The sequence below is a fragment of the Erpetoichthys calabaricus genome, chromosome 7, assembly GCF_900747795.2.
Source record: "Erpetoichthys calabaricus chromosome 7, fErpCal1.3, whole genome shotgun sequence".
Lineage (NCBI taxonomy): Eukaryota > Metazoa > Chordata > Cladistia > Polypteriformes > Polypteridae > Erpetoichthys > Erpetoichthys calabaricus.
In genome coordinates, this window is record NC_041400.2 from 37,623,069 (window position 1) to 37,642,632 (window position 19,564).

At 38.3% G+C, this 19,564-nt stretch overlaps 1 protein-coding gene across 2 annotated transcripts in view; it reads right to left on the reverse strand.

Moving 5' to 3' along the window:
* The window catches only part of wdr36 (WD repeat domain 36), a 101,398-nt gene extending 84,934 nt beyond the window's left edge, over window positions 1–16,464 (reverse strand). Inside the window, exons 1-4 of one of the 2 annotated variants that reach the window (XM_028804827.2) lie at window positions 16,181–16,463; window positions 13,334–13,361; window positions 5,748–5,848; window positions 4,773–4,890 (exon numbers count right to left, since the gene is read on the reverse strand). In XM_028804827.2, the coding sequence (XP_028660660.2) occupies window positions 4,773–4,890; window positions 5,748–5,848; window positions 13,334–13,361; window positions 16,181–16,336 (403 nt within the window). In that variant the 5' untranslated portion in view covers window positions 16,337–16,463. Of the gene's footprint in view, window positions 1–4,772; window positions 4,891–5,747; window positions 5,849–13,333; window positions 13,362–16,152 lie in introns of both variants that reach the window. The other variant, XM_051929594.1, reaches the window with a different exon arrangement.
* Window positions 16,465–19,564: the final 3,100 nt, after the last annotated feature.

Here is a 19,564-nt window from a genome sequence, read left to right on the forward strand (position 1 = left end):
ATATCTTCAATTTAAAAAAAATTAGCTAATTAAATATAATTACAGATCTCTCTAAGAAAGTTAATTAGAAAATTCTCTCACTTATCACTAACCAGAATGAAGTTACAGATATCTGTAAATCGTATTTTGAGTAGTAAAAATATATTGTAGATATATATTATTCAAATTCTGAATAGTCAAAATTTTCTTGTCAGATTCCAGTTACCATTGGTCAAAGTGAGGTCAATCATTCCTTTTCTAATCTGCTTAGTCCTGAACAAGGTTTTGGGGGGCACTGCAACCTATCCCAAATAGCATAGGGTGCAAAGCAGGAACAAACTCTGGACAGGGCACCAGTTCTTCACAGAGCGAACACAAACACTAGGGCCAATTTAGTATCACCAATCCACCTAACCTGCATGTCTTTGGAAATTGAGAAGAAACCAGAGCACTCAGAGGAAACCCATGCAGACACAGGGAGAACACACAAACTACACAGGGATGATTTGACCAGGGTATGGCTGAGTTCTACCTGCAAAAAGTATGTGAGTACTATGCCCTGGAGGCACGGCCAAACATGCATTCTGGCTGTGCAGGAATTATCCATTTTCTTTCATTACAGAACGGAGGTACATATGCCCAGTGTTCCGTGACTCTGAAATCAAATGCTCATTTGTGTCTGTACATGTTCCATTTAAGTCCATAAGAGCGTTTTAAAGAAGTGACTGACTCAAAAATATTTTAGTAAAAATACATGTGGTTTGGGAAGTTGGAAGCATACCACAGGATGACCTGACATGTGGTTTATACAATGCAAGTAACGCAAGATTTTTTTCATGGACATTTTAATATTGTTTGCTGTTATCCAACATTGATCACCAAAGACATAAATCAGGGCTCGCAAAATTTCAAAATCCCTGGGAGCCCTTCGGGCAGGCACTCTTCAGTTTTTGGTAGCCCAAAATAAATTTAAGTAGCCCGAATAAAAAAGAGATTATTTTTAATGTATAATATTGTAAAGGAAACAAAACATCAATCAAAAAATTGTTAAAACACAAATTACAACAACTGTATAAAAATTGCAATCATCAACTCAAATATTTGGTTCTAATTGAACAGAAATTTCTATGAACTTGTAAGAACTGTGTAGAACACGAATCAGTCTATGTCAGATTCTGAATCTGAAATTTCCACTCAAGTCACGGATGAGAATATGCCACTCGACGTTGGGGGCATAGCATCTCCTTCATCAGCTTTCTCTTCCTGTGCATCGGCCTCCATTTCACTGCTCTTTGTTCTTGTCGGGGTTTTATGATCCAGGTGTCTTGAACCTTTTCCAGAAAACATCCAGAGACGAATTGACTTGTCAGGGCAAAAAGATTCAACTGTTTCCCCATTAATGGAGAGTTGCATGCAGTCATTCAGTGTTTCAGGGTGTAGAGAGGTACGATGTGTTGTCTTCACTCAGTTCATGCAAGAAAATCCTCTCTCACAGATGGCTGTTGATGGACTAAGTGTCAGCATTAATTTCACCAGCAACAAGATATGAGAGAGGTGTTCTGGATTCCCAGAGAGGAGATCTCTGTACAAGCAATCATCTACCTTGCTACCCTGGTGTTCTGCAAGCCACATTTTTAGATCCATCCATTCTTGTGGAATTTTCTCTTTCTCTTCCTCATCTAGCAAACTGGCAAAATGTGTGACAAGATAATCTACCTCTTCATCCCCATAATTTGCCAACTCTTCTCTGGGGTAGGGAAGAGTGGAAGGGTCAAAAACCTTGAAACAAGAGAGAGGCTTTTCACACAGATTTTTAAATCTGTTGTCCATGTACTTGACTGTGTTCTCAATAATCTTCTGAATCTCTTCACCAAAGGTGTCTTTGTCTGTGCCCTCACCTCTTCTAGCAGGTCGCTGACTTTTTGTGAGCTGAGTTCCACAGTAGCAAATGCTACCATCCTCGTTCGCTGTGAACTTTGTGTCCAAGGTTTTCTGGTATTCTCCTGGTTTTGTTTTTAGGCTGAGTAAGCGTGATGTGGTGCTCTTAACTAACTGATTTGTTCGTGTGATGTTTAGGTTATCATGCTGAAAATCAATACAGCACTTGGATAAGATGGTACTGTAGTCCAACATGAAATGCAGGAAGTGAACAAATTTCTCAGATGCCTTGGCTGCATCCTCGGACTTGACATCACTTCCTCCTGCCATGTTCTCCATATGAACAACAGTGGGAGTGTAATTTTTTTCCACAGCCTTCAGGCATCTCAGCCGGCTTGGAAGCCACCGTGTGCTCTTCAGGCCACTGAAATGTGCCAGTTTCTCATTTAGCAGTTCACTTATTTCTGTCAGTTCTCTTTGCTTCTTTGGGGAATAGTAGTACATCTTAAAGATGGTTTTCAGTGTATCTTCAAATTTCACCAGGTACTCACAGCCTTTCACGCTATCCAGCACGGCTAGCTCTAATTTGTGTGCCACACAGTGGATTGTTATGATGTGGGGTATCCTCTGTTTCAGACTCCCAGCTACTCCTGCTTTCTCACCCATCATCACTGCAGCACCATCAAAATTTGCACACACTACTTTCTTTTTCCATGTGTCTTCTCTGATACCCATGGTGTTCACTGCTTCATCAATAGCCTCTAAAATACCTGCAGCATTTGCACTCTTGACTGGCTGACATTTGATCATGTATGTGGATATGTCACCATTATCTCTCACATACCTGACATGAACCAACTCCTGTTCTATTATACCAGTGTCTGTACTGCCATCTGCAAGAATGGATAAGAACCTGCTTTCTTGAATTTCCTTTTCAATCTGGTCTCTTGAAGTTTGTGCTATTGCTCCAATAAACTCTCTGCAAGCATGGTCATTGAGGTAAGTGGAACCAAGATCTAGGCCATTTGCTTTTTGAAGTTTGCAAAGACTGCTAAATTTTGCCAATGGTAGTTCACTCTTTGCAACATAGTACACTGTTCTAAACAGCATTTTCAGGACTTCTTGTTGTGCTTGGTTTATTTTTAGTATGTTTTTTTACAATTGGTGTTTGTTCTGGGAAAGATGCTGCAGACTGAGCACCAATGCATTTCTTGTGATGCAGAGATTTCTCATGGGTTCTGATGGGGTCTTTCCTAATATTACTGGTCCCAGTAACAAAGGCGCTTGTCGAGTCAGAAATCGAGGGAAACTCACGACACACCCGGCAGAACATTATGTTATTTAGCTTGTCATATTCCAGCCACAAAAATTCTTTTGTCCATGAAACCAAAAAGCTGCACTTTCTTTTTGCCTCACAGTCTGATTTGTCATAACTTTTCCGCTTTGTGGTAGGCTTTTCTTTGGCTGTCCCTTTTTCACCCTGACCTGTCTTATTTGGCTCAGCAGAACTAAAATACCTGCGTAAATCCATCTATTTTTACACACGCACACACATAACGGTCAGCGATTTTTTAAATTCTCTGCGCAATCAACCTCTATCACATGTTTCAGCTTGCTGCAGGAGATTTCACTTGTCACGTTTGAATAGTATGCTAATGAGTGATAAGACGATGTCAGAGGAATTGGTGCGCAATTAATACATCACTGACCAATCAGTACTGCCGCTCTCTATACACAGTTTGCGCGATTGCAAAGTTAAAGTGACAGTAAAAAACAAGCGCGAATTCAAATGCGATTTCAATATTTCACATATTGACAGTGGCTCATCGATGCCAGAAAATGACATGATTACCCAGCTACATTTGCGAAAGAATGCAAAAGCATTGACATATATTTTTCCTTCCTATGATAGCCCGACGGGCAGGGCTGAGATACATTTTGGTAGCCCGACTGGAGGACACAATAGCCCCGGGACGTCGGGCTAGTGATTTGTGGCACGCCCTGTAAATATCATAGTACTGATATAAGCAAATTCAAGTTTTTGTCGGCTGTAAAATATTCAGTGGAAAATGATGCACATACCTATCAAAAACATAAAAATATATGTAAAAATATGTTACAAAAATAAAAAACATATATGCTAAAACTCTGAAAAGCACTCTTACTGTGTTTTTTTCCCAATTTAAGAATAAGAAATGAACCTCTTTTTCTGACTACAGTTGCTATAAATCATGGTGTTATCCTGAGACAGATACTTTAACTTGTTAATGCTTTGAATTAAAAAAAAAAAAACATAAAACACGAACTTGGCACTTGCAATTTGGTCATAATTTTAAATGAAAGACTCAGTTAAACATATACCATCAAAACATACAGTAAATAAATCTAAAGAGCATTTGTAATGTATAGCAGACAATTACCTTTGCCAAGAATTCAAGCAGTTGACAAGGATATATTCACGCCTACCTTCTTCATAACTGGATTAAAAATCACTCAATAAAATAAGTAGGACAGCTGCCTTCTTTTCCCTTTGTCCTAGAATTTTTTGTAGTGGTGTTCCACATGTCAGAATAAATAAGTAATTGGTCCCTGGTAGGATCTAAAGCTTTTGCTTTCATAATTTAAACACAGTTTATAGTGTTTTCATACATGCAAACATACACAAAGATGTCAATGACAACTGAAAGTTTCCAATGTCCACCTATTACAAAGGGTACTGAGTGAATGGCATCCTTCTGTTAAAGAAAAATTGTAGCATGTAGATAAGATAGGCTCAATGCAGAATTTCTGTGAGACTAAAGGCACAATAACCCAAACACAGCAGAAGCATTTCAGATTAGACATCTGAATAAACTGGTCATGGAAACTATTTCAATTACTTGATTCTGAAACCAGTAATTAAGCATTAATTTTACCTTCTGATTGAGTATCCCAGACAATAAGAACATTATCACTATCAACAGAAATCAAATGGTCTCCAAATGGCTGTAAAAGATGAACGTCTGCTTTGTGGCCCAGGTAGGTGTGAACAATCTGACGGCGGAAAAGAAAATTCAGATTTATACTCATTTTTAACTGTATTACAGGTAATATATTTATCACACAAATAAAAGTATTCACTTATTTGTCAGAAAGTAGTAGATATGACTAAATTTCAAAGCAATATGTACAGAGAAAATAATATATACATACATGATTGGATATTTTTAAATACATTTCTTAATGCATTAAATATTAATGGAGACGAAAACAAAGGTATAGGTGAATGATGCTAATTCGGGTACAACAGCACAAAAATATTGAAAATAGGTCCAGGTCTGAAAATGCCACATGTACTATATAGTAATTTCAAGATTAAAAAATAACACCAAGTAGTAAGCTTAAAAATAATAGTTCTCTTTAAATCGAAAACGAAATGTGCCAAATTTTCCTTTAAGTATTGATATGACCACTAATTTATAGTTCCTCTGGCAATGACATTGTTTCTCCAAAAATGCTAAGGCAAGACCAACAGCATTTCTGCCGACTACACTCTGAATTCCAATCTGCCTTCATAATTTGAGGGGTTCCTCCAAGAAGATCTAGCAGTTGGGCAGCAGATAGTTTTTCCACAAGAGAAAAAAAAAATCAAGCTTCGAAAACACTTGTGAGGAAAAACGTTTTTTCAGCAAAAAAACTAAGGGTCAGGTTCCATCTCAAAGAGTAGCAAAAGTTAAAGTAGCATCACTGTGTGTAAATCTATAAAAAGTATACACTTTGAGACATATTAAAGTATGAATATAAGAATTTACATAATCTACAATATTTACACCATTACTGAAACCACTACATGGATCACTATTTCTGTCCCCAACAGTCTATACTTTAAATGAAAAAATGTATCTTGATACCTCTTTATTTCTAGCAAATGCATTCACAGTATTGCCATGAGCAGTAAACACCAACATTCTGTCAGCAGCAAGACAAGTGATATCTTCTGGAAGTGCATTGCCTGAAAGATAAGAGTTATTAAAATCATTTCATTTAGAAAGCATACATAAAGTGTTAACAACCTATCCATTCATTTTTCCCTAATGATTAACATTGTTATTATTAATATAATTAACAAATGGTATTACGAACATTGTCAAGATCTTTAAAGTTATCTCACTAAAAAGCTATATTAGAAACAACCTTATATAATACGCTACTGTGGCTGTCCATTTGCTCTGTCCAAGATTTTAAATCACCTGTAGCTCACAAACCGTTTGAATTATTGACCTGAATTTGGTACACATATACTACGTGACGTCTACTATCTGCTTTCGGGGTGATGACTGGCCTCCAACATTATTCCTCTTTTTATTTCTATTTTATTTTATTTTATTGTAGAATCAACTTTTGCAGTGCATGTGTACAGCCTCCATTCTCATTCCCTACCACCTTTGCCGTCCTTACCCTACCTCTTCATATTTTAAATCACTCTTGATGTAGATTGAAGACTTAAGTGCCAGCTTAAGTGAAAAATTAAAGAAAACATACTAAGTAATTGCAAAACAAACACTGACTTAATCAGTTATAACATGAAAAGATGCCGACGAAAGAAGAGAAGAAGCGGGCCACTAGAGTGGAGAAAAGAAGAGCTGCTCAGGAAGCAGCAAGCGTATCAACCTCTGAGCAAACAAATGCTAAACGTATAGAGAAACAGTATGAAAACTATGAATGTTCAAGTCAAGTGTATTCACTGCACGTTATCATGCAGTGCGCCATTACTGGTAACATTACAACAAAAAAGAAACATTCAAGTTACTAAAGCCCTTATAAAAAAAGAAGTCAGTTGTTATTTCATATTTGTTGAGGAGTGAACATGAAGAATGCTGTAAAATGATACACTGAGTGGAGCAGAAAAGTTAACAAAATAAAGCAAGCTAATTTAGCATACATACATTGTTCAACGTTTAAAGTTTAACTGACCCATTTTCTGAACCATTACATGGTTGCTGAAAGAAATCTTTTTTGTCAACTTCTGATGCAATGTATCAATTTTGGACAGGAAGGAAAACAATTCTTACAAACAAATAAAAGATTTTTATTTTAACCATCATATTAATGCCCACCCCCTTCACATTTTGAGATCCTGTATGGATGTTAATAGGTTTTAATTATCATTTTATTAAATATTGACAGGGTGGGGGGAAATACAGTATAGTACTGTACTTGTTGCAATATGTTAGCATTACAATGTGTTCATTATTTGCAAAATTCACAGCTTACAAATTACCATGGACAATACACTACTAATGTTAGAACAGTTGCAGAAATTCCAATATCAAATACTCTGCTCAAGCTCCATGAAGAATTTGAGTTAATTTTGGTTTTCACAGAGAAGAAAGAGCTTGATATAAAACAAGACATTTGCAAACACTGCAAAACAGGATGCTCTGAATTTCTAAACTTCCCCACAAACATGTACACACTCTGATGAAATCAAAGAGAAATAAACTTTTCTGTAGAAGAGACCTGAAATGAAATAACTCATTACACTTTCTGCATATTTAACATGTGTTCTCTGAGTGCCTTGTGTTTATCTCCCTCCTAATTTGATTAGGTGTTAACAGCTTAAAATCCATTAATGATACATTTGTATCATTATATGGATTTTAGGCAATATATATATATATATATATATATATATATATATATATATATATATACATACACATATACATACAGTGGTGTGAAAAACTATTTGCCCCCTTCCTGATTTCTTATTCTTTTGCATGTTTGTCACACAAAATGTTTCTGATCATCAAACACATTTAACCATTAGTCAAATATAACACAAGTAAACACAAAATGCAGTTTTTAAATGATGGTTTTTATTATTTAGGGAGAAAAAAAATCCAAACCTACATGGCCCTGTGTGAAAAAGTAATTGCCCCCTTGTTAAAAAATAACCTAACTGTGGTGTATCACACCTGAGTTCAATTTCCATAGCCACCCCCAGGCCTGATTACTGCCACACCTGTTTCAATCAAGAAATCACTTAAATAGGAGCTGCCTGACACAGAGAAGTAGACCAAAAGCACCTCAAAAGCTAGACATCATGCCAAGATCCAAAGAAATTCAGGAACAAATGAGAACAGAAGTAATTGAGATCTATCAGTCTGGTAAAGGTTATAAAGCCATTTCTAAAGCTTTGGGACTCCAGCGAACCACAGTGAGAGCCATTATCCACAAATGGCAAAAACATGGAACAGTGGTGAACCTTCCCAGGAGTGGCCGGCCGACCAAAATTACCCCAAGAGCGCAGAGACGACTCATCCGAGAGGTCACAAAAGACCCCAGGACAACGTCTAAAGAACTGCAGGCCTCACTTGCCTCAATTAAGGTCAGTGTTCACGACTCCACCATAAGAAAGAGACTGGGCAAAAACGGCCTGCATGGCAGATGTCCAAGACGCAAACCACTGTTAAGCAAAAAGAACATTAGGGCTCGTCTCAATTTTGCTAAGAAACATCTCAATGATTGCCAAGACTTTTGGGAAAATACCTTGTGGACTGATGAGTCAAAAGTTGAACTTTTTGGAAGGCAAATGTCCCGTTACATCTGGCGTAAAAGGAACACAGCATTTCAGAAAAAGAACATCATACCAACAGTAAAATATGGTGGTGGTAGTGTGATGGTCTGGGGTTGTTTTGCTGCTTCAGGACCTGGAAGGCTTGCTGTGATAGATGGAACCATGAATTCTACTGTCTACCAAAAAATCCTGAAGGAGAATGTCCGGCCATCTGTTCGTCAACTCAAGCTGAAGCGATCTTGGGTGCTGCAACAGGACAATGACCCAAAACACACCAGCAAATCCACCTCTGAATGGCTGAAGAAAAACAAAATGAAGACTTTGGAGTGGCCTAGTCAAAGTCCTGACCTGAATCCAATTGAGATGCTATGGCATGGCCTTAAAAAGGCGGTTCATGCTAGAAAACCCTCAAATAAAGCTGAATTACAACAATTTTGCAAAGATGAGTGGGCCAAAATTCCTCCAGAGCGCTGTAAAAGACTCATTGCAAGTTATCGCAAACGCTTGATTGCAGTTATTGCTGCTAAGGGTGGCCCAACCAGTTATTAGGTTCAGGGGGCAATTACTTTTTCACACAGGGCCATGTAGGTTTGGATTTTTTTTTCTCCCTAAATAATAAAAACCACCATTTACAAACTGCATTTTGTGTTTACTTGTGTTATATTTGACTAATGGTTAAATGTGTTTGATGATCAGAAACATTTTGTGTGACAAACATGCAAAAGAATAAGAAATCAGGAAGGGGGCAAATAGTTTTTCACACCACTGTACATATTTATATATCAATGTATTGTATTTGAATATACTTTTCAGACTTTTAGCATTATTAGCAAATAACAAATGTGTTACAGATTAATGTTATTAACACTTACACGCTCTCCTATTTAAATAGCTTTAATTGCAGAGGTGTTTGCCTCTCTTGAAGCAACAGGTTTCCAGACCTCTCTTTCTGTATTTATTGACTCACCAATCAGGTGAACCACACAGCACTCTGTGAAATTCTCCTAAAGTGATAGGCTAACTTACTGGACATAGTTTATATACAAGTCCAAAGACATTACCCTTTAAATCACTATTAAACTGACACAAAATCACCTTCTGTGTTACTTCTCACAAGCACAGTTTGTGTTTTATGTTGAAATGGGTTTTCAATTTTTGATTAATTTTTACCATACCAGTAAAACGGTTTTCTCCAAATTGATACAGGAGGATCCAATATACCAAATCAAAGTGTATATTACCCACTAAAAGAACAAAGAACAGGTTGCTACTTCCTAATTAAACTTTTGGGCATATATGAGATTGTTTAACATGTTTTGCTTGTATGCGCAAGTTTAAGAAATATTTTATTGTGGAAAGGGCATGTTAATAGTCTACTTAAATGTAACTCATATGTCACAATTTATTTGTGTAGCCATGAGAATTTTAAATTCATACATTCTTTTCTCAGTTATTGATGCATAGTACAGAACAAAATTAGTCTGGCTTTGGTACTGGTTAATGAAAATAAGCATTAATTCTCAAGCAATAAACAGTGGCAGACTATGTTAAGTGTGAGTAATATGCCAGTGGATGAAATTCACCTTTTATGGATTTCATCAAAACTGTTTTACAGATATGCTGAAAATTTGGGGAAAAAATAGAAACCCCATTTAAATGTACAGATATGTGCATACAAAAGGAAATGGGAAATGTGTCTTTCCTGAAAACGTCTGTGTTACTACAGAGAGCACATCTTTACTAAGGTCCAATTCTAAGCTTTTATGGTTCCACTATTCCTAAACAAAAAGAAGTAGCATATTATAATGCATGTCTAGTGACTACTGAATTCTAACAAGATTCTGAATTGGATTAAATGAATTTGAAAATGTTATGTTATCAAGTACAGTCGTGGCCGAAAGTTTTGAGAATGACACAAGTTTTCACAAAGTTTGCTGCTTCTGTGTTTTTAGATCTTTTTGTCAAATGTTTCTATGGTATACTGAAGTATAATTACAAGCATTTTGTAAGTTTCAAATGCTTTTATTGACAATTACATTAAGTTTATGCAAAGAGTCCATATTTGCAGTGTTGGCCCGTCTTTCTTTTTCAAGACCTCTGCAATTTGCCCTGGCATGCTGTCAATCAACTTCTGGGCCAAATCCTGACTGATGGCAGCCCATTCTTGCATAATCAAAGCTTGGAGTTTGTCAGAATTTGTGGGTTTTTCTTTGTACACCCGCCTCTTGAGGATTGACCACAAGTTCTCAGTGGGATTAAGGTCTGGGGAGATTCCTGGCCATGTTGTGTTCCCCAAGCCACTTAGTTATCACTTTTGCCTTATGGCACAGTGCTCCATCATGCTGGAAAAGGCACTGTTCGTCAACAAACTGTTTTTGGAGGGTTGGGAGAAGTTGCTCTCGGTGGATGTTTTGGTACCATCCTTTATTCATGGCTGTGTTCTTAGGCAAAATTGTGAGTGAGCCCACTCCCTGGCTGGGAAGCAACCCACATGAATGGTCTCAGGATGCTTTACTGTTGGCATGACATAGGACTGATGGAAACGCTCACCTTTTCTTCTCCGGACAACCTTTTTCCAGATGCCCCAAACAATCAGAAAGGGAATTCATCAGAGAAAATCACTTTACCCCAGCAGTCCTCAGCAGCTCAGCAGCCCAACCCCTGTACTTTTTGCAGAATATCAGTCTGTCCCTGATGTTTCTCTTGGAGAGAAGTGGCATCTTTGCTGCCCTTCTTGACACCAGGCCAACCTCCATGACAGAATCAAAACCATCACAACATCAGCTACGACAGAACTCATGACTGTGACAAGAGCGGAAAACAGCCCTATCCCAGGCCCCTCGACTGCTTCAGCTCATCCTATGGCTGCAGATGTTGGAGCAGGTGATGACACGTGGGAGGGTATGGGGGAAAAAAATCTAAGCAGCTATTTCAAACAAACACTAGAATTCAGAGAAGACAAATCTCTGCACACTGCCAATAAAAAAGAGCTCAAGAGCTACTTGATAATAACTGACTTGTACAGAGATATAAATCCACTTGAATGGTGGAAAACACAAGAAGTACATTTCCCCAAATTGGGGGAAACTTGAAAAAAAAAGTACCTTCACATCCCTGCCTCAAGCAGCCCATCTGAGAGGGCTTTCAGCACTGGAGGAAATGTTATTAACATATAGCTGTTCTGATCTGAAATCAGATGCTGTGGACAGACTGGTGTTACTTTCAAACAACTTGAAGTTTCCTCAGTAGAATTTTACAATTATTTTATTTTTTCTGATATCTTCATGCAATATTGGACAGAACTTGAAGTTAGTAATTTGTTTAAAAATATTATAGGTTTAGGTTTTTTTTTTTTTTGTATCTTTGTGCAATATATGACAGAACTTGTTTACAAATACTTTAGTTTTTTTTCCCTGTGCAGTATTTGAAAGAACTTTGGATTTTTACACTATAGTAAAGTATGCTAGATTTTAGTTCTTACTTGTATGCTGCACAATTCACCTTACAGCAAAGCAGTTTATGTTTTTCCAGACTGAAATGTTCATGCCCTGTAGTTCAATGATGATTACCATTTTATTTCCTTTGGATTCATGTCTTGTTTAAATTAAGGGTGTGTGTTTAAAATGCTCTAATTATAATAGTTTTGTTGGTCTTGGTGCAATTTTTGTGTAAATCCTGTAGGCCACTTTGAAATGGTTTATTCATACTTGCATTGTTTAATCTCAGTAATACTTTGACTGGTGATTTTAATATTTTTGTATTATTTAACTTCATTTTTAAGTAAGTAAATAAGACCTGTTTTCCTTAATTGTTGTTTCCATTAATCTTATTAGCAAGTTAAAATTAATATCCTTTTAACAAGACCAAGGTAGATCAATAAGACTTTTACAAACATAGTTTAAAGGATGCAAAACATCATTTAATTATCATCAAAGTCCCAGAAAATACTGAGATATATTTTTTTGCCAATATTGCACACCCCTAAGAGCAGCACATTGTTAAAAAATGAATTTTTTCTGTGTTTTGTGCAAGAGAGTTAGACAATTACTGTATTTTCATTAATATAACAATATATGTGGCTAGAACTAAAAAGCTTTTCAAATATAAAAAAAAAATTTCATTTCAATTTCATTTTAATAAAAGAAAATCCAGAACTGCTGGTATCACCTTTTTTAACATTAGACAGGCTTCCCCATTAAAGCATTTAGGAATGTTGTTTTCCTGACATGCATAAAAATCAATATTTGTATTCAAAATCAGTATATGTTCAAGAACATAATCACTATGTATGTTGAAAGTAAACAGAGCACAGCAAATGTGTAATGAGAATCAACTTCCAGCCCTTGCTTTGCTTCTAATTGCAATGCTGATTTGGGAAAAACATAACTTCTTGTAGTTGAAAAAATGATAAAGGCCTGTTGAATGCTTTTTTAAAAGATGTCCTGTACTACTGCAAATGGGTAAAGACTTTCTAGATTCATTCAAGTCTATGTACAAATAGCTTATGGGGAAAATTTAAAGAGCACAACAAAACAACATGAGTACAATGTTTCTTTTTTTTTTTTTTTTAACTTACTAGCCTAATGAGAATATGAATATTTGAAGTTGTTTTTAATTTATCGTTCAGTTAGAGGAATATATAACCAAGGTAAGTAAAACTAAATTGCAGAGGAAAACTAATTTTAACAAAAAACTGGAAAAGCTTAAACTAAATGATACAGTGTAAGAATGCAATTCTAGTAGCAAGTGGTGAGCTAATGCTCTAATTATGCTGATGCTCCTATAACATTACTTATACTATGCATTGTCTCCATTCTATATATTCTAACTATTCCTCAGTTCATCAGTCCTCTAGCACCTTTCCCTCAAAAACAAAACATCCACAGCAATAAAGATTTTAAAAAGAGTGATACTTACTGACTGCAACAATTCCTAACTTCTTTACCTGTTGGGGGGGGAAAAAATCCTGTAAATATGGTAGTTAGCTTTCAGTTAAGTATAATACAACATAGTGAAAACTATTTTGAAAACTTATTAGTGTGGAACATTCTGTGATGTCAAAACTAAAACCTTAAGAGTTTAAACTGCTGATGTCTTTTTTATCTTGATAACCATATGGGTATTGTAATAAACAGAGAACATCTCTCTCTCCACTATGATGTTTTAATTGGTTAATATTCAAAAACACTTGCATACATTTCCACTTTAAACTGCAAACTATTAGTGAAAAGTCAAATAAGGGAAATACAGTGACAGAATGAGAATGAGGACATGAAGTTAAATATGCATGCAGCCTACCATGTATTTTTGCAAGAGGTAAACCTGAACAATCAAGAAACTGAACTAACTAGCTGCCCAGCTGTACAAATCCAAGACCATGTAACTTCTGCTTAAAACTATAATTATTACAAAAATTCCTCTGCAGAGGACTGTGGACAGAAGCTTGGTAAATATATGAATATATGACACATCCTCCACACATCCTTCTGCTGATACCAGCATAGGAAAGACATCCCCACCCATAATTACAACAGCGCAAGTGAGCAGAGAGCTGAGGAGACTTCGTGCCAGCAAAGCAGTGGGTCCAGATGGAGTATCGCCACGACTGCTGAAGGTCTGTGCATCGGAGCTGGGGGGTCCTCTACAGCGCATCTTCAACCTGAGCCTGGAACAGGGGAGAGTCCCGAGGCTTTGGAAAACATCTTGTATCACCCCAGCCCCAAAGGTATCACGTCCTAGTGAGCTGAATGACTTCCGGCCTGTTGCTCTGACATCACATGTGATGAAGACCATAGAGAGGCTGCTGCTTCACCACCTTAGGCCACAGGTTCAACACGCCCTTGACCCTCTGCAGTTTGCATATCAGGAGAAGGTGGGAGCGGAGGATGCCATTATCTACATGCTACACTGATCCCTCTCTCACTTGGACAGAGGCAGTGGTGCTGTAAGAATTATGTTTCTAGACTTCTCTAGCGCCTTCAACACAATCCAACCTCTGCTCCTTAGGGACAAGCTGACAGAGATGGGATTAGATTCATTCCTAGTGACATGGATCGTGGGCTATCTTAAAGACAGACCTCAGTATGTGCGTCTTGGGAACTGCACGTCTGACATTGTGGTCAGCAACACAGGAGTGCCACAGGGGACTGTACTTTCTCCGGTCCTGTTCAGCCTATATACATCGGACTTCCAATACAACTCGGAGTCCTGCCACGTGCAAAAGTTCGCTGATGACACTGCTATCGTGGGCTGCATCAGGAATGGGCTGGAGGAGGAGTATAGGGACCTAATCAATGACTTTGTTAAATGGTGCGACTCAAACCACCTACACCTGAACACCAGCAAAACCAAGGAGCTGGTGGTGGATTTTAGGAGGCCCAGACCCCTCATTGACCCAGTGATCATCAAAGGTGACTGTGTGCAGATGGTGCAGACCTATAAATATCTGGGAGTGCAGCTGGATGATAAATTAGACTGGACTGCCAATACTGATGCGCTGTGCAAGAAAGGACAGAGCCGGTTATACTACCTTAGAAGGCTGGCGTCCTTCAACATCTGCAATAAGATGCTGCAGATGTTCTATCAGACAGTTGTGGCGAGCGCCCTCTTCTACGCAGTGGTGTGCTGGGGAGGCAGCATTAAGAGGAAAGACGCCTCACGCCTGGACAAACTGGTGAGGTAAGCAAGCTCTATTGCTGGCATGGAGCTAGACAGTTTAACATCTGTGGCAGAGCGAAGGGTGCTCAGCAGGCTCCTATCAATTATGGAGAATCCACTGCATCCACTTAATAGTATCATCTCCAGACAGAAGAGCAGCTTCAGCGACAGACTGCTGTTACTGTCCTGCTCCACTGACAGATTGAGGAGATCGTTCCTCCCCCAAACTATGCGACTCTTTAATTCCACCCGGGGGGGTAAACGTTAATATTTAACATTATACATAGTTATTGTCTGTTTTTCACCTGCATTATTATCATTCTTTAATTTAATATTATTTATTGTATCAGTATGCTGCTGCTGAAGAATGTGAATTTCCCATTGGGATTAATAAAGTATCTATCTAGGAAGACCCAAGGGAGTGCCAATTCCCTATATGCTTATATTTTTAAACAGTAACAGATTTTAGTTTTCAGTGTATGGATGGATATATATATATATATATATATATATATATATATATGAGGTGCAAGTACACTGGACATTAAGTGACTTGACAGTGTGTATGTCAAGGTCTAACAATTATTGCATTTAAAATGTATGTATGGATGATTTTAGTTTAACAGTATAGTAAATACAGCGTTCTTAAGACTAATGTTTTAAGAACCAGAAAAAGTGCTAAAAGACTGCTTAATAAATGAGTAAGAAAAACTGAAGATGCACATTGGTGAGTGTTGATCCTTCGAGTTAATTCACGGCTGGGACATCTTCATTGAAATTCAACATGTTGCCTTCGCAGACTGGTTTACAAGATTTGGAGGTGATGAATGACGATGGACGACACTGATGATGTGCGCCCGGTGTGTGTCAGTGAGTGTACAGGTATGCCCTCCGAGCCTGTGTACCAAGTTGGGAGTCTGCTTATCGACTACAGATGCCAGTATGGGATCCAATACTGAAGGCGCACGTAATCTTATGAAAGAATATGAGCTAACATAAACTGATCACACTTAATGCAATACAAATCGACGTAGCGCCTGGCATTTCTTTTCAACTTTTCCGTCACTACAGGAACAGACCTGAAACCCTCGTCACGGGGCTACTCACATTGTAAGTGTGGAAACATTTGCCCACCACGGTGACCAAGTAGAATTCTTGGTGCCTCTTATGATAGCGAAGCACGTGGGGGAGATGATTCGAGTAGAGTCCCAGACCCCTATAGCCTGCGAACAAGGCGCTCCCTTTCTTTCTTCCCGCAGTCATGTCTCATTCACAATAAAAGAGACGATAATTAGTCTCCTCCAAAAAGTACAGTGGCACCAGACCTGAACGGTACTCGCTCGCTCGCTCTCTCTCTGTCTGTCTAAAGCGTATGCTACATCGACAAAGCATGCCAGGCAGCTGGAGTGTTACACAGAAAGAGTCCCCCGTGCCCCAGCCGCTACGACACATTTGTTCCTATCCGTCATGCAACATATTATGAAAAAGGCCATTTATTAAAATAATTTGTTAAAGTGGCGTAACCATCTTTATGAAATTATTATGACGCTCCCGATTATAACTGAGAAGTTAGCAGACAAATCAATTAAGATTTTGTGAAAACACGAGAATCAGCACCTCCGATGCCCACCAGACAGGTTACTTCACTCCTGCCTAGCGCCTCCACAAGATCAACCGAATATGCATTCACCTGGTGGGACTGAAAGTTCTGTGGTTGTGTCCTTGCAAATCGTCTCATCCTTATTGTCACCAGCATCTAATGGTGTTAATTCAAAAGTCAAGTAATTTTCTTACACTCCAAATTACAAGTATTAATTTTTGACAATTACTGTTCCTCAAAATCCCTAGAGAGATATCTGTCGGAAATTGAAGCATATATGGCATGAAAAGCTAAAGAGCTAAAAAAAAAAAAAAAAAGTGTGTGGTTTTTCAGTACTTTTATAACTTTTTCTCAGTCTGCAGAAGGCTCGCCTGCTGTGGAAAACATCTTGGGGGGTCCGAGTGCCAAAGAAGGGGAACTCCTGCACCCCCAAGGACGTTAAAGCAGTTGTTCTCAATTCATTAATAATGAAGAGTTTGAGAAGCTGGTCCTGAAACAACTCGGCCCCCTGTCTGGTTGCAGACCGTCTTTATCCAGACTTATGCAAGTATGAAGGCAGATCTGATGTATGTCCTCCACAGAGCCTACTCCCACATAAACAAAGCCGGCACCACAGTCAAGATCATCTTCTTTTACCCTGCCTCACAGACTGGGGAAGAAGCTAAGGGGCTATGATGTCTACATAGTATCCTGGATCATGGGCTACCGATCAATAGGCTGCTCTGTGTATCTGAGATGCTGGTAATATTTGGCATCTCAAGGGACTATCTTGTCACCCTTCCTGTGTACCTTCTGTATGATGAACTTGGAATATAACACCATTCCTGGCCAGCTAAAGAAGTTTTTAGACAACACCTTCATCATAGGTTGTATTGATAATGAAGACAAGGCAGAGTACATGAGGCAGTATGGTGGAGGACTTTGTCTTGTATTGCACAGAGAACCACCTGCAAATCAACATCAAACGACAAAAGATTTGGTAGTGGAATTCTAGTATGTTAAGCAGCCTCTAAGACAAGTCTCCATCCTGGGGGGTTTGGGAGCTGAGGTTGTGGGTTCATATCCCACTACGGATACTGTGTGACAACACACTTCACCTGCCTGTTCCTCAATGGGAAAAACAAAATAAAAGTGGGTCTCAGGTGTTATAAGTTATCTGGATAAAGTTATAAGTCAAGTAATAATAATGTATTAGTCACTGCGGCTGCTTACTCTTTAACATGCTATACACTATTGTCCATTAGTAAAACATTCCTGTATTAGATCGATTCCTGCCTTTATCTGATTTTCACTAGTGACTATTGACTTTGTTGGTGGTCATTGCAAAACACAACGACACCGGAAAGTGTATTCGTTTGAACTGAAATGTGTAATTAATGTGAGATTTGACTATATTGGTATCATTGTAAGATACTTAGGATTTTCATCTTTTTAACCACGGTTCAATCAAGTACACTGCAGTATTTCTTTTCGTATTTTTCATCAATTGTATGTAGATCCCCTTTAAAGTCCGCAGATATGAATGTACTGTATATGCAAAGCAGTGCTCGAAGTGGATGTACTGAAATGCCAATGCCCTACTGATTGATTAATACAAAGAGTGAAAAACTCGCTAGCTGGGGAAGTTGTGATTGCAGAATATTCCTATGTGAGATCTGTCCAAAAATGTGATTTAATTAGCGGCAATGCCGGCATTCCTAATTCTTAATTACTAAACAAGTGTTAAGATTGTAAATAGTTACTGTACCTCCCGACTTGACTGATTTATTTTGCACTCGTTTACCCAGAAGTGAAAGATTATTGTCAATATAGATTTTGGCGGACTATGACAAAAATAATAAAAAAGACTGGTAGACTTCAGTGAATATGTAGACATTTTCACGGTGTTTTACATCACATAAAAGCTCGCAAGAGACGAGGAACTGGGAAAGGGACAGGCCAGGACGGTGTTGTGTCCGATTCAATTCTTCTGTCTCCCTGGCAGAAATTGCAATCAAAACTTTCGTATTCAGTGAAAAAAAAAGCGCAAGCACGCCATTCTTTATGAATACCTCGCCCTGAGCGAAGAACACACGTGCACGCGCATTTCAGCGTCGTATTTCCGGCTCAAAAATGAGCGCGCTTACAGAAAAGGAGCAGGCAGCACTTTATCGTCTAGTCAACAGCTGATCCGCACTGACAGTTAATGCTTTCTAAGGTATAGAGATAAAAACAGTCAGTCAGTGTCCAACCCGCAATATCCTAACACAGGGTCACGGGGGTCTGCTGGAGCCAATCCCAGCCAGCACAGGGCGCAAGGCAGGAACAAATCCCGGGCATGGAGCCAGCCCACCGAAGAGCGCACAAACACGCACACTAGGGACAATTTTACAACAACAACAACAACAACATTTATTTATATAGCACATTTTCATACAAAAAGTAGCTCAAAGTGCTTTACATAATGAAGAGAAGAAAAATAAAAGACAAAATAAGAAATTAAAGTAAGACAACATTAATTAACATAGAAAGGAGTAAGGTCCGATGGCCAGGGTGGACAGAAAAAACAAAAAAAAACTCCAGAAGGCTGGAGAAAAAAAATAAAATCTGTAGGGGTTCCAGGCCACGAGACCGCCCAGTCCCCTTTGGGCATTCTACCTAACATAAATGAAATAGTCCTCTTTGTAGTTCGGGTTTTTCACGGAGTCACTTGATGCTGATGGTCATACAGACATACAGACTTCTGGCTTTTAATCCATCCATCATTGTTGGAACATCATGGTGCTTTGGGTAGATGGTGGTGGCGCACGCCACCACCAACAGGACACCGGAAAAGGAAACAGAAGAGAGAGTAGGGGTTAGTACAGATTTTGAATGAATAGTTATTATAATGAATTAGATATACAGAGTAT